This window comes from Pseudomyrmex gracilis, unplaced genomic scaffold, assembly GCF_002006095.1.
Source record: "Pseudomyrmex gracilis isolate BER0280 unplaced genomic scaffold, ASM200609v1 scaffold_120, whole genome shotgun sequence".
NCBI lineage: Eukaryota > Metazoa > Arthropoda > Insecta > Hymenoptera > Formicidae > Pseudomyrmex > Pseudomyrmex gracilis.
The window spans coordinates 245,317-273,119 of NW_018020704.1; the positions used below are offsets into that span (position 1 = coordinate 245,317).

A 27,803-nucleotide genomic window follows, 5' to 3' on the forward strand; every position below is an offset into this window, starting at 1 on the left:
AGACTCAGCGACCCCAAAAACCATTACATACCAAGTTTCATTCAAATCGTTTGAAAATCAAGAAAGTTATTCCAATTGTGCATATATGATACATAAGCAGAATTGGCCAGATTTTTGTTTGTGCATATATGATACATTGCCAGTTAACCGGTTAATATCCGGTTATCAACCGCATTATATTTGATGCCAATAATATCGTCGTATGATGACTCGTTTATCTGACGCGAAGAATAAAACTGTTTTCGACAATTGTTCACGAGCACATTATGAGAATTCCTCGCTCACCCTCTCACTAAACAACCTCACGTAACCAATTCGAAGGGCTCTTCAAATTGGATGCGATCAATGAAATCGACTCGGCGGTAGTGCATCATCCCATACCTACTTGGCAAACAGGATCCGTGACGATACGCACTCCACCGTTCGTCCCGAAACGAGCATGAAGTGGATCTCGAATAAGAAAATTACTCGGCGCGTCCGTTCTAGATCGAAATAATTTTCCACGCGAGGTCGATACGCCGCGCCGCAGAATTTTCGCGCCACTTTTCCGCGCGGCGCGTAACGCGCGCGCGCTATCGTCGGCATTGTGTGCGCCTCGATTTTCACGGTGGCTCTGGACGCTTTTTACGACCAGATTTAACCACCCTCCCTAACCGTCGTACGGATTCAAGGTGTTCGGCGGATGAATAAAATCGACGGGGCCGCGGAAAAGAAAAAAAATCCGCGATCACCGAGAGAGGTCGAGAAAGCAACCGCGTCACGCCGATTAACGCGTCGCCCGGTAGAAAGATCGGGGCAAAAGAGCGCTCAAAGGAAGATAAAGAGCAGCGGTGACGGCCCGAAATGCACGAATGGGGACCACCCGTTCCGCCGCGTTAGCCGAGGTCTGCCGATTCTCGTTTCTCGCCTTTGAAAACGACCGATACGCCGATTTCGAGACTCTCCGCCGACGACTTTTCTTCTTTCTTTACTCGCGGACGAGCCACTTTTGTCGCAGCCACCCCTCTTCCACGGGATTCCTAATATTCCGTGACGGCAGATCACTCCCGCTTCTCTACGCGCGACTACTTATAACGCTACACCCCCTCCGCGCTTCTGGTTAAACGTTATTTACAAGACCCCGCGCTTTGCCATCGTGAAAGAGACGAACGCCAGCTGTCGAATTATATCCGCGCTGATTGTCCGGCTGGCAATGACGCAAGAATTGCATCATCTCCAACCGAAGAATCATAACGAATTCTACGAGCAATATTTGCTCCGAGCAATTCTCTCCTTCATATTTGTCTTCATATTTGTCTTAAATTAATCGATTCTTATAATTACGACTCTTGTAAAACGTTTGTTTTTTTTTTTTGTAATTTATTTTTGTCACGTCCTTATGAAGTTTCGGAAAGCGAGTAGAAAATATTTAAAATAAAAGAACATATCTCACGTTAATTGTGCAATGATGATGACGACGAGTTGGTGGGCAAAGCAATTTTTACGTCGGGAGAGAGGGGACCAACCAGTTGTTGCGGTGATCACTCGAGAGACGAGACGACCGTGTATGGAGAAGTAATTGCTCGGATTCGTTCTTGTTGTCAGCTGACGTGAGAGAGTTGGACACCTCGTTCGTTATCCGGAGTCGCGTCACAAAAAAGGTGCGAGACTGTAATTAAATCCTTTAGGAGTGATTTAATAACACGATTTCGGGACGATAATGTTGCGTCACGCGTCGCACAAAGCGACTGGAACTTGCGCCGGGCAAGAAAGAAAAGCGACCGATAGATAAGAAACGCGTCTTCTTCGCGCGACAGGCGAGCGCGATGAGGGTCTTTACGGGTGTGTTTTCGTTCGAGCGGAAATCACCGCCGCCGAAAAGGAGCAATCGCGCACGCTTGTGTGGTGGTTCACAAAAAAAACTACGAGATTAGAAAGAGCCTCACAACGATGCTCCAAATATTGAGCGAACTATAAAAGGCTCTTCCTCAAAGTTTCAGGAATTGCTGAAACGGAAGCGCGCAATTATGGAAGTTTCCGAGCACGTAATGTGGTCACATTGTTCCGCTTTTACGTTTTTCTCGAGCGTAAAAGAATTTTAAATATAGTTTCGCACGCTCAGGTTTTTTTTTTTTTTTTTTTTTTTTAGTAGCCGATTTATTTTATTTAAATCGCACCAATAATTACGTAATCATTACTAATGTTCCTGTGTCAATTTTGCTTCATCATTTCCATTCGCGGTCGACAAAAGAAATTAAAGTCCGTCCGTCTAATTAGGTATGCAAACGCGCAGCGGGAAAGAAACTTGTCTCACGGAAAATCCGGTTTTCCTCTTCCAGAGGCGCGGAGAACGCGCGCGCGCAAAAAAAAAAAAAAGACACGAGAATAAGTCTTCTCACGCGAGAAAGGAGAGAGATAACAATTTCCACGCACGCCACAAAATCATCTTATAATAACGCACGAAAGGGATTTTTCCTTTCCCTTCCTCTCTTGAGCCGTTTGTTCATCACGTCAGCGTAAATGACACGGAAGATTCCCCCTCCCCCCGTCTCCCGCGCGCGTTCGAAGTTACCGCGCGTGAAGGATGAAAGAAATCGCGCCACCGACGTACGGCGAGATTATAATAGTCATTAGGCTATTTCGAATGTTACACGAACGAAGACGAGAAAGCGAGAGTAAGGAGAAAGGAGAAGAGAAAGAGGGGAGAAGACGAAGGGAGATTTCTTCGGATGGACCGCGGTTTTTTGTGTCCCCCAGGGGTTTACAGACCGGGGCACTTGTTACGGCGCGGTGGATGCACGTGTTCTAATGGATATGCCGGACGTGGACGAAAAAAAAAAAATGTGGCTTCTCTAGGCGTAGGTTATATAGCGCGCGGAAGAATATCTCTAGGAGTCTCGACTCCGAAGGAGGATGGACGAGATAGATGATGAGCTTGAGGCACGCAGGGCCGCATTTTAATCACCCGATCCCGAAGAGACTCATTTATAAAATCAGAATCTCTCCGAAACGCGCGGAGATTACGACATAAATTTTTTCTCCAGAAGCGAAGCTCAGAGAAATCGGATATTTTTTTTAACTTTGTCGAAAATTACGCGGCAAATCAATCTTCATCTTTAGACACGAAAAAATCGCTGAAAAAATTCATATGTTAAAATTTGTTATAAAAATTATTTTCACAAAACGCTTCTTCAAACACTCTTAACGTAAATATAATATACGTTTGCGTTAAATAAAAGACACAGCAAATAAGACACAGAAATTATGCTCAGCGAAAAAATTGCCGCGACAATTACGACGGTCACAATGGAGTTTGCGGAGAAGAAGACAAGGCTGCAGCCCTGGACGAGAACAACGCTATCTGACGCAGGAATCTTGGAAGGGCCCATATTCCGGGACCCGTTTCATTCTCTCTTTCTCTCTTTTCCCCGTACCTCTCGCTCTCTCGCCTTCTTGGCCGCTATGACTCACCCTTGCACGTGTTCAATTTCAGCCCCTTTGAAAGCTCGTTTCTTATCCCGCTGGTCAGAATCCTAGAGAATCCTCGGTGCCGGACTCGAATAAGGTCCTTTTCTCGGCCAAACCGCTCCGCCCACAGGACCCTTCGCGCTCGAGAAAAGAATCGGGAGGCCCCGGCCAAAGAGACCCATCAAGCTGCTCCTCCGTGTGTATATACGTAAAAAAGACTCGGAGACGCACAAAGACGAAGGGGATGCGCCGTCGGCACGACGGTTCGTCGTCTCGTCCTCCTCGCGAAAAGTCATTGTCGCCCGTGACGTTCGAACGAGCATTTTCGAATAATTGTTATCGTTGACGCGATTCCAGGGGGCGAGGCCAGACGGCGCGCAATAGCATCTCGAAGAGCATCATTCGTATCGACGACGAGAGAATCAACGTCGGGCGTTTTGTGGGCTCGATACTCAATAGACGCCAATTTCTAATAAATCGACCGAAACGAAATTACTTCGTCGTCGCGTTCTAACGTCAAAAACGGTGTTTGAGAAATAAATCAAAGTTACGTTCTCGTTACTTTATAAGACATTGAATTTGTTCGAATTGCTCAACCCTTTAACTACAAACATTTTTACTTGTAAATAACGTTACGATATAACGTGGTGTAAATTCTACGTATTCTCAGTGAAATTAAAAAAATATCCAAAATGGAAAATTTTATCTGTCCGATATACAATTGTCTACGCTTTTCGAGTCTGTCGGATTTACGCGAGGAGCACGCGCATCTGCAATATCATTGAGAATCCGCGTCCGGTCCCGGTGAATAAAATTGACGAGACTGAATGCTACTCACACGCGCGTACAACGGCGCAGAGATAAAAAAAAAAAAAAAAAAAAGAAAAGAAAAGAAATTCGTAAAGCGCGAAACGCGTAAAAGGTTCCGCGAGCGTCTTCTCCCTGAAGAAGAACGAATCGAATACAGACAGGATATCACGATGACACGGTCCGCGCTAATCCCGCGATAGAAATCCCAAAGCTGCTACCGGTCATCCGCCGACGGTGGTAGGACAGCGGCAGAAAAAGAAGAAGAGAGAAATGTATAATTTATAATGATAATCCTTTAAGAATGGATCTCCGTGCCCCGGAGGTAGATTCACGGTCCTGCGGGCCTCAATGCGCGAGCCTCCCCTTCCGACACTTCTCTTTCAAAAACTCTCCCCCGCTCACAATTTTTTTTTCTCTCCTTTACCCCGGACGAGTGAATCGCGCGGATCAATCGAGCGTGCCGCAGTTTCGTCAGGATCTTGTGTTTACATAGGTGCAGAACTCGCAAGGAACAGCTGTTTATTTAGGGACATAATGGCGACTCGTAAATGGAAACAGATCCTTCCGTGCTGTATTTCTTGACGCGGAATGTCGGAAAAAGAATTTCTGGAACCGCCTGAAGGGTCGATACACGCCGAAGGAAGGAATATCGCAGTCCTCCAAGAAGTTTGTTGAGACTCTCGAAATTCGTATACCGAGCACACATACGCTAAGTTTGATATTAGGATTCTCGTGTTGATCTAACGAGTTCATCGTGTAAGCACAATGACGTCTGTTTGTCGAAATTGGAGCCGATTTCGATTTGGGTGTAAAAAGTATAAATCAAAAAAAAAATAAAGTCAAGTCGATAAAAATGTGTAAACGCACTTTTAGTAATTGTAAAAGTAAAAAAAATGTTCTCCTATTTTATAACAAAGATAAGCGTGTTATTAAAAACAAAATACATGTTACGAGTCACAGAGCAAATTTCTTTCTACTTTTACAGAAGACGTCTGTGAACGTTAAAACGAGAATGTTGAAAAAGAAGATCCGAAAACTGGCCCTCGGAATTGTGCGGAATCAGCGAGCGAGAAGTTTTCGGATATGTTACGAGCGAAATTTATGCGTTACAGTTGTCTGCAACTATATGAATCCTTCCTCTTTCTACTATAGTGCATCCAGGATGACGAAATTCGCCATTGAAAGCTACGTGTTAGAGCATCCCGCAAGAGAGTTAGACGCGTCCTCTTTTGAAGGAGCTCTTTCTCTTCAGAGAAAGAAACGCACCATCCACCCACGTTAGATTCGCTTTTCAAACGTCGCGGCAGGTCCTCGCACACACACTCACACACACACATCCGGCAGAGGATCGTCCTCCATCGCGCGGAACGGAGACCCAAAACTCTGATCCCGCGCGAAAGATCGTGCAAGTTCGAACACGTTTCGCCTTCTGCTGCCGAAGAGAACTCGGTCAAAAAGCGCACTCGCGCAGGTTCGAACCTGCATCGGCGGCTGCAACCTGCGGATGATTCATCTCTCTCGCTGCGAGTATTTTCAGTTTACGCAACGCGTTACACAAATAAAAAAAAAAAAAACGAATCTTTTCTTCGTCTCGAGCAGAAATCTTTTCGTTTCGGTCGAAATAGCGAAATAGCGCGTCGAGAGACTTTTATCCGGAGATTCTACCTGAAAAAGTCCTTTCTTCGCACGTATGACGCAATCTGATTTCGAATCTCGACGAATCGTAAGATATAAATGAATGTACTTTTAAAAATGAACTCTGCAGAGTTAATGTTTTAAGTTTTAATCTCGCTGCGCGATCAGAGAACAAATATCTCAAGTTACAAAGTAAAATGGTTTCACCGCAATTACCGCACCCTACCGTTAATCAAACGACATTCAAACCACCGAGATCCGTTAATCTTTCGGGGTCCCAGCATCCGACAACCCTTTTACCTGCTACACACCGAAAGAGTTAGCGGAAACCCGCGAACAATGCGGGAAAAGGTTTCGGGATGCACCTGTGAAAGGGTTGAAGCGCGGGACGACAGAATTTCGAATCAAACTCCGGAAGGTCAAGTGCGGTAAAAACACTGAAACTCGCAAACTATTTAATTTCTCTTCTCCGAGCGAGTTTTTTGGAAAATTGTTACTCTGATAATTTTACAGCGCACCTGGTGCGCTTTGTTAAAAAAACGCAGTGGAAAAAGGGTGGGCGAGCGCGACGACAGCTGTGCGCGGAAAGCGCGTTGCACGATGCATATACATATGCATCGTGAGCGCGGCAGGTTTTTCTCGCAATAAGAAACGAGACGACGACAACGAATCAACCCTTGAATCGTCTTGAATTCTCTTTCAATTCGTTCGATTCGCTCGCGGCGCAAGATCGAAGTGTCGCTTTTATGATTGCGTGCCGCGACGAAGCACATGTGCAGCGAGGGCAAAAGGGGAAGGGTGTGCGGCCTTTGTGAGAGCGTTTGACCCTTTTTACCTGGATCACTCTCGCCTCGCTCGACCCTTGCGAAGGGGGCGAAAAACTCGGCGAACAAACACCGACCGGTGCTTACCCCGTACGGTAGGGCCCATTCAACGATGTAAGATATGCATCTACGGTCCCGAATGGGGCCCGAAAGTAACGAAAATCCAGCGGAGATTTTCGTGATTTTGAATAATATCGCATTCACTCTTTCCCCACCCCCTTGTGGCCTCCATCGTTAACCCCACCCGCTTGGACGTTTCAAAGATGATCGAAAGGCAGGGGTCTTCTCGCGCATCGCGGCTTTATGGGGTCCGGTCTCTTTTTACTCTGCCTACGGAAATTCTCCGAACCGGTCCGGTGGGGACAAAGGATTCCGCGCGGTTTTCTGACGGAATGAACACGCGGCCGTAGCTCATAAAGAATTTATCCGCAAAAGACGAAACGTGAGCGAAATGTACTCACACACGTGACGTTTCCACGATTCGTTACGCAGGTTGCACAATTTTTATGTAAAAACACCAATTGTTATATAAGGTTACTTTTTGTTACCAATCGCTGATTTCATATCTAAACGCATTTCACACAGTGCAAATAATTTAATACAATCGTTGTTTGATTTAAAACAACGTAAAACGCTATTGCAGAATCATACAAAAGCATAATGCAATATATATATATATATATATATATACGTATAGGTAGACATGTAGACTCACCAAACCGACGTGTTGAACTCGTCGATCCTCTTCACAAGTCCCAACCGTGAATCCGTGCTTCTGCTTCACCTGCGGCAGAAATTAGCGAAACGTTAATTCACGGAATAACAGTGTCGTTTTATTGTGAGGATAATAAAACGCGTCTCTACGACCGACCGCCGGAGTGCGCGCGATCGTCGAACACGAAAGAAGAAGGGAAATGTGCGGCAAATTATGATCGCGCGCACACTTCGACGCGACCATTAAAACGTTTCGTCGAAGACACACGAAGCTTTTACGAATTACATTGACGAGCTGTAAAAAAAGCTCGTTAGAAACCGCCTGGGTGTAATTCGTGATATGATTCGACCTGATTACACACAGCGCCGCCCTAATAACAAAATATCGACCTGTAGCCTTTTAGAAAAAAAAAATAGTTAATAAGCACCGAAAAAAAGTTTAATATTCCGGCCTACTATAAATTTATTCTCGGTCCAAAGTGAGGGACGGCAGCCGCTATAATCAACCGCGCAATAATCAAATAACACCCACTTTTGCAAATTTCACAAAAACATTTCAATAAATCTGTAATTACAAAGTCTCAAAGATATACGGTTTTTTTTTTAAAACTTTATTATTATTTTGTTACTATAAAATATATATATTAAAAAGAGAGAATATTAAATTTAGTTTTTACAAATAATTACACAGAGTATTGTGTAATAAATTTAAAAGCTCGAATTTGTGCGTTATGTTATATGAGGTAGAAATTATTCTCGACACTGTATTTTTTTAAAACAATTTTTTTTTTTTTCAACTCTTCTGCGATACGATCTAAGCAGTTGCTCATTTGTGTATTTTAAAATGTAAAACGAAGAAGTGAACTTCTCTTATGGCTTTCATACACGCACTTTAATCCAGATCCGCGTGCGCGCGTACGAGATAAAATTCCAATCACGTAGATCTTTATCTGAGAACGGCATCTACCTGCCGAAAACGACTACCAATCTCGTAGGAGCGAGTAAGAAAAAACGAATACGGTAGTCGCTGGACTATTTTTCGCTTCGGGCATAAACGAGGTCTTTTCTTTTCTTTACTTTTTTTTTTTTAGCATCTGCATGACGTACCCTCGTTCGTCATCTCCTCTTTTTTTTTCTACGTCAGTTGTCTCCGGCTGATTAATAAGAAGAGATAATCTATCGATGATTTCCTTCCGAAGAAAATGCGCAATTAAAAAATTAACGCGCAATTCACTCGTAATTACATCTCGCCCTTTAGCGCGAAGGTCGTTTAATTTTATTTATTTCATTTATTTTATTACAGAAATGTTATATATAGCGCGAAATATAAAATGGAGAGTCTAATGATATAAGAGGAAATGTTGCGCAATACACATGTAATTGCCACCGCATGTAAGCGTCGTGCAATTTGCACCGAGCGAGTAACAACTTCAAGACTGCGCACGAGAAAATTAACAACCTTCTTTCGTTTTTTTAATTTTATTTTTTTTTTTTTTACGCGCGCTCACATGTAATGGTACCGATTTTAAGATCGAGATAACTTCGCTGCATCTGTACCAACCGCGGATGCGGTTAGCTTCGCCTCGAGAGATAAAGCGAGACGAAGCTAACTTGGCAGCGTCGGCGGCGCGCGGCGCGGCAGCTCTCAGTCCGGATTTCGTCGTTCCACTTTACAAACGATGCTATATCGGCCATTAAATCCGTGGAATGTGTTCTCTCGGTAGGATATTTTATTACCGCTCGTGGGGTGTTTCATCGGTGGAATCGTATCGTCTTTCGATTAGATGTAGTACTATCGTCAGAGATAGATTAGGATCGAGTTTTTTTTTTTTTTTTTCAGCCGGTCTTTAAATCCCGATGACAAAGCGTTTCCTGTCTTTTTTTATTACCTTTCCGTGACACTCGGCGTTATAAACTCAAATTAATCTTGACCTCGAATCATATCAAATTTATCTCGAAATATAGAAAAAAATCTTAAAAAAAAAAAAAATTACATGTGTAGGCGTTATAAAATCTCTCCTTCTTTCTCTGCCGAAGGGAGTTCATTTTAAATGTTTCATCTCTCCGGATATCCTCTGGAAAATAATCCGCGACTGGTACATCACGTTGTTCTCCGCGCCGTTACGAAATACGGATACTGCGTATCCTTTGTTTCGCCCCTAGCAATCACCTCGCCAATTTATCCACAGCCGACTCAATGAGCCACAAAGGAAACCATTAATTAAAGCCCGCGAGTGAACGAGCGAGCGAGCGAGCGAGCCGCGTAACGTACGTCAGAAATTTTCAACGAAACCAACCGGATTCACGGTGGGCGCCGAGGCGCGCAGGTCGAGAGTTATCTCGATCTCGAAATCGGCACGATTACACGCGAGTGCGCGAGAGAAAGAAGCAGAAAAAGAAGCAGAGCAAGGCGGGAAGAGGAGAAAGGGAGCGAGAGAAAGAGAGAAAAGGAGGGAAAAGACGAGCTCGGCGAGACAAGGATGCACGTTTGCTTGCACCTGCCGGTGACGTCAGAAGGGACTTCTTGTTTGGGCCTGTTCAGCCCCGGGGGTCACTACTACTGTTTTAGTCGCTTGCACGCGCGCGCTTCTTCGCCTTCTTTCTTCTTTTTCCCCCGCAACTTCACCGAGAGAGTCCACCTCTCTCTCCCGCGTTTACGAGCAGCATCAACGCGAACGGGTATCTGTATACGCGCAAGTCGGGGCCTCTTGCACATACGCCAGCGACCACATGCAAAGAAAACATACGCCGCGGTCATTGCTCACGTATTAATTATATGCTAATGAAAATTCCATGTATATAAAGTTGCGTTCTGATATAACCGCCAAGATCTTACCACAGCGGTCCACACGAGAAACCGCCTTCCTCTTCGTACAATATCTACGTTGGATCGAAAATGAATGCGTGATTTTTTTTTTTTTTTTTTTGTAATGTTATCTTTCATCTCACGCAGCATTATGCAAAGTATAAATCTGTTGATCCGCGCGCTCTCTCTCTCTCTCTCTCTCTCTCTCTCCCTCTCACACTCTCTTTCTCTCTCTAAGTTCTTTGTTAGAATAATATTCCTCGCGATAAGAGAATACAGAACAAAATCTTATATAGTCTGAAAGACAAAAAATAAGTAAGTGTAATATGCGTTAAAATTATTACTTCTGTGCGTTAGTAGATGTTTTTCGTAAAGCTGAATGTTTTACGTGAATATTGCCGACACTGTATATAGTTTTCGAAATCGAAGAAGATACCTTCGCGCATAAATAACGCTATAAATAACTAAACAAAAAAAAAAAAAAGAAAAAGAAAAGAAACGCACGTGCGTGACTTCGAGCTATCTTTTAGACGCATTCCGCGACGTGCGTTCAGCCTGATTATTCAGACATTCGCGAATTCTTTTTCTCGCTGCTTAATGACGCGATAAGCGATATTATCGCGCATCGGAATGCCAGAGGTAGCATTTTAATCAAGATCGTGTCATATCGCTCACCTCTAATGTTTGCCACGGCCGAACGTGAAGGGGGAATCGCCACGCTCCACCTCCGGAATAACGTTTTATCTGATGGGACCCGCGACACTTCTCGTCCCGCACGTGATTTGCATAATCTAATACCCCCCTGTCTAAGGTGCGGATAAATATAGGAATATAACGCGTCGCTTCTGCGCGCCGAGTCACCGGCGGGCAGCGCGATTCCCGCGCGTATATAAAATTAAATTTACTATGCGGTCTTCGCAATTTTCGAGAAAAATTAAATTGTTTTCAATATAAAATTTCAGGCATTTCAATGATATTTCGAGATGAGGCAACAACATCGATAAATCTTCAAGAAGCCGAGGTAAAGACGCCGTTTGAATGCGATGCAGAATTTATGCCAAGCTGTTCGCTGGCTTAATGAACCAGAGCGATACATTACGCTCAAGAAGCGTATTTTCAAAGTTGTTACACCACACGCGCCGTGATGATTCTCCATTTCGCCGTGCGATTTGTCATTATTGACGCAATAAAATATGTACGAGTATACATTTTTGACTGGAAATATATGGCGCGTACGGAGCTTCTTAAGAGACCCGGCGGAAGACGGTTCTCTCTCCTAGTGTGTCGTTACATTTGTGGACACGTAATACGATCATGAATTATTAATTTCATGTAAATCTCGTCGTCGAGACAACATGCGTGAAAACACGGCGACTTTAAATCAAGACGACGCCGTGTTCTCTGAATTAATTGAACTTTAACGGTGTTCGCGCATTTTGAAAACTATTTGTGAAGTCCCATCGGGATCTCTTGGCGTAAAATGTAAGATCCCGCGAAAAATCTTATTTCCGCCGACTGTTGAGCGTTAAGAGCGTTAAAAGCAAGACTGTTAGATCAGAACATCCGCGGATCTGCTCGCAAACCGGTTTAAATCCGCGGCCACAACAAGAGGAAACGCGCGAAATTATCTGTTTCCTCAATTTTCATTAGAGACTCGCCTGGTTGCTATCTGGGCGACGATAATACAAGGCGCGCGAATTCGCGTTTCCACCGTATGTAAAGCCAGCATTCACGCGAGTCGCGTGACAGATTTAATTTAATAAATCGACAACAAACACAATAGCTATTTTTAATGCAAATTATTGTGTGTGATTTTACAACTGCTTATATTTTTGCATAGTAATTTTATTTCGTCGGAAATGACAGACTTTTGACACGACATTACGACTTCGTGGGTAGGTATAGTATTCAGTGTGCGCACGCGACACACTTCACTGACTCGGCGACCACGTGGGTGAAACCAGTCGATCGATATGCCCAATGATCCACGACACTTTTAAAATTCCCCGTTCGCGCGAAAGGTCGACGATTTTTCGACTAAATGTAGAACGAGGCAAAAAGAGCGAGGTTTGCTTACAAATTAGAAACGAAGGTGAAACGGTTATGTTACACGTGATTAGATGACCAATAAACTTTCAAGATAATCAATCGAAGATAAGACAAAATTTTTTGTACAAAGCGTGTTGATAGAAAAAAAATATTCACAACTGAAATGTGAATGCACATAAATATATTCATCTGTTTAATTAGCACATGTCGGTACTTCTTAAGAAACATAAAATATTTACTGTTCGCTTTTGTAAAATTATCGAAAAAATTAAAATCAAGCTAAAAGCAAATAAAATCGTATCCCATCAACTGGTAAATTGCGTTTAAAGACTTCGAGATTTGTTTCACCTGTTTTGTAGTCCGAAGCGCACGCAAGTGAAGACAAATAATTCAAATGTACCTGTTCTTCGAGGGGATCAAAAATTTGCCCGCAACGGGCTTGCACAGTTTGACCCCTCGGATCGCTTTCACCCTCAATAGATTTTCCTCAGTATTCAGGTGTACCAATTACACAAATGCCGTTAAATATATATAATTCTACTTTTACCATACATGTATACATTTAATTTTTTTCAAATAAAGTTATTAATTAATTGCGTCTAAAAATTAATACAAAACCAAGTACATTAAAAAATATGTTAATTGTACATACACGATCATTCGGTAGAATTATCTATTGAGGCTAACATATCTATTTACTTTCACCTGACAACCGCATCGTACAAAACAGGTTGTCAAAAAACTACTGCGTACAAAAAAAAAAAAAAAAAAAAAGAAGACTCGGCAATTCGTAGGGCGCGAGATAGGGGAGAAAAAATTCGTCGCCACACGAAACTTTTTTTATGACGGTACAGCTAATGGACGTGCGTCGTGATCGTGTCATGAAGACAAGGGGCTGCGTTCCGAGATAACAAAAACTCTGGTCGGAGGCGTATTTAATAGCAAGGGTTGGCGGCTATCATGAGAGAAGCGTCTAGACGTTTGCCGGCTTTAAATCTCTTGAGCACGGTAGAGTAATGAAAAAAAAGCGAAGCCACGTTATTACCGCACGTTAATTGCCATAACTTAACGGCTAGCTATATACTAACCCCTTGGCTTAAAAATTCTTAGCAACGATCGCAGCTGGGATTATTCATTTTTCAAGCAAGATCATTGAGATCTGTATAAAACAATAGATATGCTGAATTATTCAATTAATAATAATTGCAATAAAATGCAAATTCAAATATTTGATTTAAAAAAATGATAGAATGTTATAACAAATGAATTACGATAATGTATGTCATTAGTTTTATTATTACCAGTGTCATATCTAACAAGATCTCTTGTCACCCTCGACTTTTGGCAGCTTCAAGCACAAATGCAACAAGTTGAATTCCGTAAAGTCGACGACAAAATCTGTCGCGCCTCACGCAAGCTCGCGTGACGTGCACGAACGTGTCGCAACAGGTTCGTACCAGTCTCAAAGGAGCAAACACCATCCCCTTTTCGTAGTGCTTAGAGATATTCCGACTGTATATACCAGAGAAAGAGAACCCTCTTAGAGAGCCTAAGAAATCAAAACCCATGAAGAAACAAGAAGGAGAAAATCCACTACGATAATCGGGCGGGGGTGATCTCGAGGGTGTGTATGTGTGTGCCTAGCACAGAGAGAATTCTGTAAACAGGGTGCTGGCAAGGAACCGAGATAGGTAGTAGGCGCTGGGCGGCGAGGGAGGAGGGAGAAGACCGGCAGATGGTCGGCGTGGATCCTGACGTGGGAAGCTCCGAATTCTCCGAGTTCCCACAGCCAGAGTGCACCTGCCTTCCCCACTCTGTTACCCCGTGTAGCCTCGGCGGGGCTATATAAAGACGGGGTTGCTCGTACTAAGGCATCATTCGCTCACTAGCGTTTCGCTCCAAAGCAACTTGCCCAAAAGCACATTCACCAAGTACACATCTACCACTTCCACATCTCTCCCGCCAAGTTCCTTGTCGAACGAACGAGTTCGCGACGCCACGTGTGCCGAGTTTCGACAGTTTCAACGGAAGAAACCGGTTCAGTGTACCGTGGTTCAAGAGGGAGAGGAAGTACCGGAGATACAACGCAAAAGGAGGTTAAAGATGGCTGCCCCCATCATGATCGAGCACGTGTTGCACGACGTGAACAACGAATTCGAGAACGAGCTCAACGACAATCTCTACAATCTCATGTCGGGAAATAAGACCGTGAGCAAGAAGAAGCGTATCCCGAAGACACTGAGGCCGCTCAAGCCGCTGCTGCGGATGCTGAAGAAGCGTACTAGCAAGTACGTCAGCACCCGGAAGTGTCAGGAGGCAATGCCCCAAGTGGAGATCTTCAGCGAAGAGATCGAGAATCAGAACAACTCCAATGAGGCGCTGGAGCGCAGGCTCTTGGAGGAGCTGCGGGATGCTGAGGAAGGTGCCGCCATCACCGTCTGTCTGGACGGACAGATGACTGTCGTGCCGGTTGTGCCTGGTCAGTGCTACGTGCCGGTGCATTTCGCTCACACCCACGCCGGCGACTTCTACTGGACAACCCTGAGCATGGCCGACAGAGATCTATGCTACAAGGAGCGCGCCTTCTCGCAGCATCAGTTGCCGGAGGTGCAAGCGGCGTAAGATGCCGCCGCTGTCATTGAGGACAACCACATCTACCTCAAGGCGAATCGTCCGAGGACTGGTTATTCAAGATTCGCTGAACTGTCTACTGCGTCCAGGAAACGTTCACATCAACTGCGTCCTCAGATTTAAGGACTTCAGTAGCTGTCAAGATGTAACAAGAGGGTTAGATAAGACACTTCAAAACTGTGATTGTTAGATTTAGATTTGATTTTAATTTGTCAACTAATCAAAATTGACACATGCCTCCTAGACGTAATGAAAGTCAATGACTTGAAGAAAGACGTGTCATATTTTTTTCTCTTTTTATTATATTATTGCGACACATACACAGACACACACATACATTAGTCGCACGTTTTTGTGATATATTTGTACCTTATATATATACACAGATTTTAGTATTATTTCGATATTGTGATATCGGCTTTAACGTCAGCAAGCAGCGCTGACACTTTCCTACATGTCTTCCAATATGTTTGTTTTGAAATAAATGTTACTAATAAGCAAATATATATACCTTGTATCAATTTATCTCATTCCCTCCTATAACTTAATTTTAAGTAAATATAATATTTAACATATTTTTTTATTTAATTATATTTTAAATAAAATTATATACAATGTGAATTCACTAAAAAAAATATACACTTAAGAAGCCTCTTTAGAAAAAATTCACTTGAGATTTTTCAACATTGTAAATGTCAATAAACAAGTTAACGATCCTTTTAATAAATGTAAGACAAGTGTCAAAAAACTTCAGCGATCTGAAAAAGTTCTTACAAATTCAAGACAGGCATTTCGATACAGATTCAAAAAAATTCCAAACAAAAGTATTTCATCTTCGGAATATTTTGTTAGATATTTTTTTTATGTGTCTCTCTCTCTCTTACATAAATTACAGAACTACGCGACGAACAAATACAATAAACAATAGTTCATTTAACTTGAACTGCTGCACAGATATAGATCGATGTTACACACATGTGTTGTCCATATGTGACACACGTCTATAACAAAGATGAGATAGGGGGTGCGTGCGAATTCGCATGATTTTCCATAGCAGACACGAGGGTGACTGTGCGACCCTTGAGCTAAAAAAATAATAGAAGATATCAAGCGAATCAGTAACCGTATATCGAAGTATAATAGAATAATCGAAAGGGTGAATAATTTATTGTATTGTTCGATGAAAGCTAATGTATTTCGTTTACTTAATAGACACTCAACCGTAAAGTGCTGCATCAGCTGACGCTGCGACAACTTGTGAATAAAAACAGATGAACAATTTATCTGTTTCGCACTGTCTTAAAGCTGTATTATTAATATGCAGATAAATAAAAAAAAAATAATCAAATATATTTACTTTTCTGCAACAAATGAATTAAAAATCAAAAGCATTGCAAAATAATTAAGTTCTTAAATAAATCCTCGCGATATTTCTTGCGGTTAAAAGCAAAATAATCAAGCGATTAAAATAACAAAATAATGCATAAAAAAATATTAATACATAAATGACAATAAAATTGTCTGAGATCTTTCCTTGATTAGAATACGTACAGCCTGTAGGACAGGCAACCCTTCGAACAACCCTGCGTTAGACGCGGGCCTGCATTTGCAGGGGCATCGAGGCTTTCTTTAGCGCTTCACTGCTAAAGGAGGTCAGGCGCGGCATGACGCGCCGAAAAAAAGGTTCGAATGTATCAATTACGCGAGTTATTTTCACCGGCGACATCGCGACACGTCGATTAAATTAATTCATTATCCTCATACCGCGTTCTCGCCCCACCACGATTCCTTACCTCATTTATGTTCTCACGGCTATCCGGACCGCGTAAATTGGACGAAACGAGTGTGTCGCAACTGTTCGATACTTTTTTTTTCGTAATTACAGTGATTAAAGTGTCTGCGCAGGAATTTTTCCTTGTACAAAATCGGCTTGTCGCCGCGTGTTATGTTCGCACGATGAGAACACACTTGCACTCGCTGGAAATCTATGAAAGGTATTCGAGATATTCTTTGAACTTGTAACAAAAGAAGTCGCGTCGTCTCGTTATCGCGTATCTTACATATGCTTGTTGTGACAAAACTCGACGCGAAATCTCACGCGAGCGTTTACGTCGAGCTTGCATTCATTTCTAAAACGCCAGAAAACAAATTTGATAGCCAAAAAAACGTGCGCGAAATACATATTTTTTTGCTGCAAAACAACATGACGTGCGTAATAAACGTAATTACATTCTCGACATATAGCGGATGACGATTTACTTCGTACTTTCTTTCATCACGCCACTTTCTCGGTAGCAATTCGCGTATCAGGAAAAACAGTTCGCATAAGTAGCCTTACTTTTCTTGAGATCTATGTAATCGGAAATTTGTATTCAAGTGGTACACATACAGAAGCAGTTCTATTTTGCTCAGAAAATTCTAGTAGTAGTACAGGAGAAAATAAATTACGTAAAGTGGAGCTGTGACAATCGATGCTTCTACATGCGAACCCGACGAATTCTAAAAAATCCCGTAAGATAATCATCTCCGCTCCGATTTTTTTGATTTCAACGATTTTATACCTACATTTCTTCATAGAGCAATTCAATCTGCAACATAACGTAACATACGCGTAAAGATAATAATTTAAAAAAATAATAATAATAATAATACGCCGCGAAATGTGGTAGCGAAAGTGATACCTAAATCCGGTTGCGCTTTCGGCGGCGAATAATCGCCTCTACTTTCTCAGTTGACATTTCTCGGCGCGAGAGAAAAGCGCACACACACACACACACGTGTCAGCGCGCGGAATCGGCTACCACTTCCTCTCCCGCTCGAATAGTCGTCGGCCTTTGCTGTCCTTCGTGGAGTGAACGGCGCCCGCGTATCTCCCTTCTCGTCGCGGGGGCCCGCGCGCTCGTGCCAAGCGGAACGCTCGCTCGCTCGCGCGCTACTCGCTCATTCCCACGGCCCCGATCGCCGCATTAATGCGAGCCGGCGCACACGCGCGCACGCGATCGCCGTCGCGCGCGCGTACGCACGCGTGTCACGTACACGCCGGGTATTAGGTGGCCGCGCACGCCAAACACACACACACACACAAACACATACACATATACACGATCTCTCCAGCAACACGTACGCTAATACGTGATTATTTTCGCGGCGCATTTATTACCGGGATCTTGGCTACAATCGTTGCTATTAAATCCAGTGCCGTAAAAGACAGAATAATTTGTATATATTTTCTCAAATTAAAAATTCAAATAAGGCTTATAAGAGTGTCAACGGAGATACTAACACGAAATACTAATGAGTCTGATCTTCATTAGTATACAAAGTCAATGAGTAAAATCATTTTTACTTTACATAAGTATTTAGATGCTTGATGTATATTGATATCTGAAGTTTCTGCATAGCTATTTCGCTCTCTTATGAATAAATTTTAAAGAAATATGTTTGGAAATTGTAAGAAATGCGTTTCTTTATGCGTCTACTTATTTCTCATTCGCATAAGAGGACAATTAATATTAATGCGCTCAAGTAGAATTGATGCGCTTAATGGAATGTAAAAAACTCTCCTAATTAAGGAAACACATTATACCCAGGAATTTCTCAAGAATTGTTTTTGTGTTGTTGTTATGTTGCCAAATATATATATATATATATATATATATATATATTCATTTAAACCGAACTTCGATCTTCATCCAAAATACATTTCGATTCGACAAGCATCGAATACATAATGCGTCATGACTAAAGAGGCTGGAAATGAGCCATGTGAGAAACCGTGCGTCATCCGGCACAACTCACTCTAAATCTGTCAATAATTACGCAAAGGGAACTCACGCCAGTTTGAGCTGCCAAGAAAGTCGCTGCCGACGACCGAACGATGTCGGGGGAAAAAGAGTTTCTTTTGCCGTGTGTTCGGCTGAGAAACGAGGAGGCGAAAGGAAGCCGGAATGAAATTGGCTCGTGACTAACGTCGTTCGTCACGGATGATCGCGAGGCGTACTTGCGCCATTCTCGTGCCGATCCCGCGACGCCATTCGCGGAAAAAGAATAAGAAGAGGAATCGACGTGTCTTCTCTCCTCGGCGCGCGCACGACCTCTTCGAGTGTCGCAACCTCTTTAGAAAGAGACGAGAGCAATTGAAATAGAAGAGAAGTTACATAACAATGTGCATCGATAATATAGTGATCGATTACGCAGACTCCAAAATACAAATAATCAATTGTCCGAAGAACAATCGTAATTTTCTCATCATACAATTCGATGATCTCACGTCGCGATCGCGAAACCGTTGAGTTATATTTTCAATTCAATGTGTGTCGCAAAAATTTCGAATCTGTAAACACAAAAACATCAAGTTTGTCTGCTCGTAAAAATAAATTAAATTGCAAATAAGCAGTCAAATAATTTACTTTAAAATATTATTTTTTTAGAATATATATTTTTTTAATATATTTATCTTTGAATATTATAAAAATTTACATAATAAATTTTACATAAATTTTTACATAACCTAACAGAAGAAGTTTTTTTTTGTCATTTCAATTGAAGCGTTGTTTTAGTAAAACTAAAAAACGTTATAATTAATACATAAAATATACGACGCAATTAATTTATTTATTGGCTTATTTGAACGTAAACATGTTTTACGATTTAATCTTTGTTAGTTTTGCGAGATACGTTAGCAAAAAACTGTTAACGACATTCAAAAAACAAAAACGTCAAAGACTTTGTCTGACAGGAAAAAAATCGTGTCGGACGTCTGGTAATTTCAAATAGAAAAAAAAGTAGAATCTGCCGTTTCTGATTATATACGTACGCTTATCGTTAGCGCAAAATTATTATCATACGTCAGAAAAATATTAATAACGGCGCGCGCACGCAACAATAATAAATTAACGAAACCAGTCGATTCCACGCGTAAAACGATTTCATTTCAATCTGAAACACATGTGACACATTGTAAGACGTAATCGTTCTGCATTCGAAATGTCAACGATCGCGCGGAATAGCATTAATCTAATCGCTGTATCGCTGTAGCAAGATCCAGTTAGAAATCTATATTTAGCTCTAAGAAGATAATTAGCTAAAAGATAAATTAGGAGAGAGAGAGAGAGAGAGAGAGAGAGAGAGAGAGTACACTGTCTTCTTCTAGAAAATATAAATAGTTGCCTAAATTTGTGCATCTCTCTTTTGCAAATTATTTTGCGAAAAAAAAAACGACATACCTAAGAACTTGTAACCTTGCGAATTCCTCAGACTTGACAAGACTTCAGCGATAAACACGATTTTTCAGCGATGAACAAGACGAGAAATCGATAACAGCGTTTTGCAATCTCTCTATGCAAAATGTATACGCAATTCTTTACACATAAATACCTTCATTATGACGCGCGTGCGTCTAGATGTGCGACTATAGAAAATATGTTAGCGCGAATCTTGTTGATCGGTTGTCTCGAACGCATTAATTAACATGCTTGTTTTGACGATATTATGAGAGCACGCGGACGATTATACAGAGTTGTATATTTTTCAACATTAAAGCGGATTAACAGATGCCAAGATTTCAATGCGCAAATACATACACATAATTATACGTTCATGTGTATATTTCTTGCAATTAAATCCTCTTGGCTGAGCAACACAAACTTAGCAGGTTATACTTGATCGGGCGTGTGTGTATCATATTAATATTCACCTGTCCCTGCAATTTACTTAAAATGTTGCAGCGGACGTCGTAACGAATATCTAGCGAGTGCCACATACATTCGCGTTTATAGGAGTGTCTTTGATACCGATCGAACTTTTAGTTTGATTAAAACAATATTTATTGAAACTATAACTCCAACGATTTCTTCGATAAGCTGGTTGCTCCATTGCGTTGTCATCAATTTTCAACAAAAATTGATTGTATCTCAATTGATTCACATTCCTCGTTGTTTTTCTCGACAATCGATGCTTGTTAACGAAAACCGGGGTTTATGAATATCGAGAACAGAGTTTCACGCGCGTACGTATTCAATTATCGGAGGAACTTCGACTCGATCGCGGAATTTCGATCAATCGGCCCCGTATGCGTTACACCTGCGTTATAGTGTCATTAACGTGGTGTGCGAAAAATCGCAGCTTTCAGCGATAATTACTTACGACACTCGATGCGACGTGTCATTAAGTGTAATAGAGAGACGCGCCGATACGGATCAATTTTAAAACGTAATTGCACTCAAGATCGAGGAACACACCACACACCTGGTGGACGTTGGTTATGAAGATACTTGGATATTTGGAAAAAAATCGAGGTTGAAAATCGCTCGCGCGTTTAGTAATTGCATTCCAACGAGAGCGGCCTCGCGTGCGAAATCACACGTGCGCCACGCACGAGCACGCTTTTAACTCGCAATTACAATTCGACCGAATCGATTCTCTACCTACTGCTGCGTCTTCTAATAACTATGAAAATCGCCGTGTATTAATCATCCGTCCCGCGACGCGAGAAAGATCATTTGTCGAATGTATCGCGCGCACCGTCGGAGATTAGACCCGATGTTGTAAATTCGCGCCGCGCCGTGTAATAATTTGTTACACATGAAACAAAGTCGCGTATGTAATATATTACGCGCAAATTTATTTAGATTAACGCATTAGAATTTGTGCTTATAAATTTATTTACGTCTTTAGCAAACACATACATCTTTTGATATTGAATCGTGTATCTCAAATATGGAAATCGGAGATAGAATCCACAAGGTGTGTTCGCGGATTGTACAATTAAATTTTACATATGTTTCTTGCAAAAACATTGAGATGTGACATGATTATTTATGACACGAAAAATTGTTATCCGTGTTTGTGCAAACAAAATTATTGTTCTTCGAAAATTAAATTTCACACAATTTTAATCAGGTTTTTTGGAAGATTAAATCACGTAAAAAATATATATATAAATATTTTTTGTTACCGAGAGAAAATTTCGGATTTTTCTTGCGTCCCTTGTAAACGGCAAAAAAACGCACCTGGCGAATCACGAGAAAAACGAAAATGTTATGCTTGCAACCGTGTTACATTTTTGCGCCACGTAAAACTCAGAACGCAGACCGGCTATTACGCAGCATTGCTGTCATCGCGTTAACTATAAAATCTCGTGTGCAACGAACTGCCATAAAAATAATCAACCCTTCTCGACAAGGATAATAGCACCTCGTTTCTCCCTTCGACGATGCGCAACCGCGTGTAGCGAAGTCATCACGTTCCCGAAAAGGCGTTTCATACTACTTGATCGTTTGTGCAAATTTCACGTTCTGATATAATAAAGCTTGTAATATGAGAGGCACACACAGAAATGTTTTCAACGCCATCTCGTTGTCGGACACAGCAATTTGCATATTTCGGCAATACCGAATGCGAGCGAGTCTTCCACGGTCGTACGGTTTGATAGTTTTTGACATTTCGAATAAACGAATGGCGGGAAAGGTGTTATTTCGTCTGACGTGTTGTCGACCACGTGGACCACACGTGCGGAACGAAACGCGTTATAATTTGAATAAGCGCATAGCAAAATGCGAGACAAACCCAGAAAACGTTGAAACAAAAGAGATACGGGAAGTAAAACAATGAGAGAAAGCAAAATTAATTAAAAATCAATTATGATGTTAATTAGTACAGGTATAAAAATATATATAAAATAAGGTTTTTAATCTCTTGTTTATCTTCTTCCTTAATAATACACTTAATAATACACTTTCAAAAAAAAAAACCAAAGTTTTATAAGCCCAATAAATTTTAACGACCATCGCGAGATTAAGTGATTCTCAACGTAACTCTCTCACGCACACAATCCCGCATGCATTCCAGACAAATAAATTGAGAGAAACCACATGTGCAAATACGGATAATCGTGTTCGCTTTCATTAAAGGAGACAGACGGAATGTATAAGCGACACGCGTCCATTCGGAGAGACTCAATAAAAATCGATCAAGCCGTTCTTCTCGGTTAAGGAAAAGAACGGGCGCGGAAAAGGGTCCGTGAAGAGAGAGGGGGAGGGGAGAGAAGCGAGGAGGAAGAGAGAGGAGGCAAGGAGATCGTACATACGTTCTTCCTATAATCTGACACTTTAACGAGCGTGGCGGCGGGAAAGACGGTGGCGTCTCTAGTCGCGCCGCCGCCACGTGGACAACCCGTGTCTGACGGACGAAACTTTCTCGGTCTCTCGGATCGGCCTGCTCCCGGGCAACACGGCTTCTCTCTCTCCTTCTCGGGGCTCCGGGTTCTCGTGGGAACTTGAGACAGATGCGTCGCGCGTGAGAATCTCGGGCAGATGCGGACTTACGCACCTTCTCTCTCTCGAGTGCGCCACTGCCTCGTATTTATAAGACGTACACGTAGCACGGCCGGCCCCGCGCGTAGAGTATATAGGTAGGTGTATACGTGTACGACATGCCCGACGCGTATTATACGCTCGACCGTAACCCGCTTACGGTTCCGATCATGGTCTTCTTCCTCCGCGAGCGACGTACCGTCCCCATCTTACTTCGGCGCCTTCTCCGTCTCTCTCTCTCTCTCTCTCTTTCTTTCTCTTCATCTAAAAACCTCTCGGTGGCGATCGCGATTGTAATAGAGGTGGCCCCGCGCGCTGTTGCATCGGTCGGTCGTGTGCACGGAACGTGTGCGGAACGTGGCCGCTTCGAGTTCTCTTTCTTCTCGCGCTGCCCTTTTTTTCCGTCGCGCGTTTCCTGCACGCGGATCTTCGTCCCGCGAGGGGGAAATCGATAAGCTTGGGCGTATTAGGCAAATTGCACGCCACAGACAGCAACCCGCGCGTTTTGCAATCGCACGCAGTTGCAATTGGGAAGTTTGATTGGACGCATCGTGAAGGATCGCGGTTGATTTAGCTCGAAAATTACGTCAGAAGAGAAGAGAGATTTGCTTTGCGATGTAGCAACGTTTCAATTATTCAAAAATAGAAATGAGGATAAAAAGAATTGATTAACGTCGACTATAAAAATTTATCTACGTTTTATATCATCTATGATCACGTTTGCAAAATAAAAAATTTAAAGGTAGTATCTATTTTTTCGTCAATAAAATTTTACTCGAAGGAATTAAAATTTATCGCTAATTAGAGAACATGTGTACAAAGTATACAGTAATTTATTATAACGGTCTCTCTGCTGTTTGTTGAAAGTCGATCGTTTCCCTAGAGGTAAAGAACCGTCGATTTTTATCGTTCGTGTGTATACACCCGAGGCAACGATGTCCGTCAATAAATTCGGCAACACTTGCATACGAAATTACGCGTCCACGTTGGGAGTTTCGTATAAAATCGTGCGACGCGCGCGGCCGACCACGCGTGTAAATCGATATGTAAAAACGATATTTTCACAGTTAATCAAAACTCTCGTTTTGGACAGAAATAAATTTAAAAATTTCACGGCATCTCCCTGTCAACAAACGTTCTCTATTACACCACTAACACTTTTATTAACGTCATTACGAGAGTCTATAAATTATATATTACATATAAATAAATTTTTTGCAATTGTTTTGAGGAGTGCGAAAACTTATTGCGACATGCATTTTGAATTTGCAAACTCACTGCCAATCGATTAATAGATCCCTCTTCTTCTAAGAGCCTGTCAGATAATCGATCGCTATGATAAATACCGTGACACGGTGAAGGTAAGCACAATGATTTATTATGTCAATGTAATCAACGCCGGTGTCAGAAACGTTTCACAACGATACTTTCTTGGCAACAAATAACTCGCGTCCGGCGAAGGTCCCCGCAGCTACGCTTGTCTTACGCAGAGAACATAATTACTCGGGATCCTCGCGGAAATCGATCCCATCATTCATCGACGCAGCGAAGAGTTTGCGATCGTCGAAAGAGAGAAACCGACAGCACTCTCGATCGTATATTTACGAGCACTCGCGCGACGTAACCTGCTTTCGTTGCAAGACGGTGGTTGGCGCTGGTTCATGCGGGCGATACTTGACATTGTTTTGTGTAGGCTCGTAACGAGTCCAAGCTCTACATGTTACTTTACAACTTTAATTGCTCATCAATCAAAAATTATGATTTTTACATTCCGAGATCTTTGTAAAACTCATTCAAAAGAGTTTATAAATATTACACTTGTTTTTTGATATCTTTAAATCATTATACTGTCATTAATTAAAATATATATCTAATTAATATATATAAAATATAACAATATAATGTTTAAGTACTTCATTGATAAAGAGAGAGAGAGATTGATTGATTATTGTTGTATTTTTTTATTCTACAAAGAAAGCTTCAAAAGTGCCTATCCCCTTACATTTCGCAACAAATATCTCGATCGTTTCTCTGTTCCCGAAGTGTTCACGTGAAATCGATCAGTGTTGAGAAGTGATGCATGATCGCTCGCAAAGTTCGTCCGCCGCGCACGGAAAAGAAATCGCGCGTGGCCCGAGGCTGAAAAATTCGCGCGCTTGCTTCCGCGCGATACCTACGTAACGGGCGCAATTTGTAATCAAGATTTATACACTCGGGAGAGCGGAACTTCCGGCCCCCGACTCCCGTCGTGCGCGCTTACTAACATGCGGCCCGGAGGCGATGCGAGAACGCTGCCACTTGATCCCGAAAGTAAAGCGCGCGGGGGCTAATGTTACGCCCGCTATAAGTCAGGTGCTGCGTGCGGAGAGTAGCCACCTTTCAAGGAGGAAAGGCCCCCCCGGCGTAAAAAGTCACCCTGACGAGCGCGCGCGGCAGCATCCGCACCGAAAGATACGATGAATGGACACCGGATAACCCTTTCATCCGATCTTTACCGGACGACCGCCGGCGAACCACGTGTATCGGAGCGTTAAAAAAAAAAAAGAGCGTACCGTGTCTAATGACCGCACTTCCACTACTTTGATTTTCGGTAGCTACGGAGGAAGTTGATCATTTTGTATTTCTTCGTCATCACGCGATGCCTCGATATATTGTTTCGCAACTTCGTGGGTAATTTCGTTCAGAAGAAGAGAAATCGCGTTTCTGAATTTCTTGATGAGAAACTAAATAAAACAAAAAAAAATGTTCTACACGATATAGAGAACGATGTCTGAAAATATTCTGAAACGGAAGCCACGCGAGATTTTTTTCGATCTCCTCGTTATTAAACTCAACTTTCCCCGTGCATCTTCTCTTCCGTCTGTCTTTTCAATTTTGCGCGTCTCGAGATGAAAACGAAGAAAATTGAACCTCCTCGTAAGAAATCTCCGAGGCGCTTCTTGAACACCATCTTGCGTTTTGCCGTTTGGTAACGTGTAATTTCTCGAGGTGCAATCCTCGCGTATTTTGCAAGAAGTGATATAAAGTGGCAAAAGAGAGGCTCGGTCGAGCCGACAAGAAATTCCCGTTAACACGTGTACACCCATTGCGTATTTCGCGTCTGCGTTTAACTTTATTTTTGCAACAATTGAATAACACATGATTACCGCAAATTGCGAGGCAATCGGCCTTGCCCGGCAATAAAGAAGGCACTTTTTCCTTTGCGATATTCGGCACTGCCCTTGCGTTCATGAAAATGGCCCGTAAGTGATTCGAGCAATTTGCTTGTCATTCTGATTGAAAGAGAATATTATATTCTCTCTTGATTTCGCGAGGTAATAATCTCTTTGACGACATAATTAAATAATCGAACGTGACGTGAGCTGATCATCAATAAGAAAAATATTGTTTTCGTTTAAATTAACAATACGTATAACGGCTTCATTGTTACATAATTGTTATGTGCAATTTCGGTCGGTTATTAAATAAAGACTTTCCAGATGCAACAATGTGAATCTTACATTCGTGTGACGGACGCACGAGGTATTTGGAATCGGATCGACGCTGTCCCTCTCTTCTCTTTCTTTACGCAAGTACCTACACGTTGCTGGAGAGAAATCCCCGTACGAGGATCACACGGAACGGCCGCAGCCGTGCGTGTAAAAGAAGTCGAAGCAGCCGGAGGTTGCAGAGGATGATAGGACACGGAAGAGGAGGGCGAGAGAGGGAGAACCACCCCGTGTGTGTAACTCGTGCAACCCACGAGCGGGCCCCGATGCACATGCTCAATATTCCCATGGATTCGCTGCCTTATGGCGGCCGCGGACAGCGTAGGTCCGGTCGGCTTCTTCCCCCCTCTGACTCCGTCCTTCTACCCTTCGCGCGCCGGCTGTCCTCCTTCCTCGCAAGTTCGGGCTCTCCTTCCAAACACACCATGAGGATTTCCCCCTTGCTTGTGCGGACCACGAGCACGGCGTGTGTAGGCACGCACATGTCCCGAATTCCCACAGTCTTCCCGTTCGCGCGCGTAAAGATGAAGAGGAGTAGGAGGAGAAGAGGGAGAGAGGCCGTCACCTTGCGGGAGATGCCTCGGGAAAGGACGAAGGATGCGCGCCTACAACACTACACGCGTACGCGCACGTGTGTGCGGCAACGACGCACGGATCGCCACGTGCACTCACGTGCGCGCCCTTTTGCCGCGCTTTCTCGGGACCCCGCCTTTCAAAACTGCCCGCGCGATGGATCGACGGATAAGTGTTCCTTTTTTGTTCGCGACACACGCGTAAGCGGTCTCGGCATTCCTCGTCGTGGAATGGCCTCAATGAGAAATGCGACGGGATTCATTTCGGCCCAACCTTGCGGAATGTTAATGAGAAAATTTAGATTGATCGCGTGTCTCGTCCCGCCATAGAAGCATTTCTGGCCGATAAATCGCGATAACGCGTCTCATCGTCATTTGAGAAGCAATAATTACAAAAAAAAAAAAAAAAGCTAAATAAAATTGCACAAGACGTTCTATGATTCGCAAATATTATACGCGTGCAGATTATGTGATAATATAATCATTATTATTATTATTAAAAAAATGAATGTGTT

The 27,803-nt window shown here is 42.6% G+C and overlaps 2 protein-coding genes across 4 annotated transcripts in view; one reads left to right on the plus strand and one right to left on the minus strand.

Annotated features, from left to right (window-relative positions):
• Positions 1-27,803, minus strand: part of LOC109856479 (tubulin polyglutamylase TTLL4-like) — a 130,929-nt gene that overhangs the window by 82,575 nt on the left and 20,551 nt on the right. For all 3 annotated transcript variants that reach the window (XM_020431802.1, XM_020431800.1, XM_020431801.1), the window contains exon 3: positions 7,432-7,500. The gene's annotated coding sequence lies outside the window, so the exon portion shown is untranslated. The remainder of the gene's footprint in view (positions 1-7,431; positions 7,501-27,803) is intronic.
• LOC109856483 lies at positions 14,178-15,420 on the plus strand. Its single transcript, XM_020431807.1, has one exon. The coding sequence runs from the start codon at positions 14,389-14,391 to the stop codon at positions 14,905-14,907; it is 519 nt and encodes a 172-aa protein (XP_020287396.1). The 5' UTR covers positions 14,178-14,388; the 3' UTR covers positions 14,908-15,420.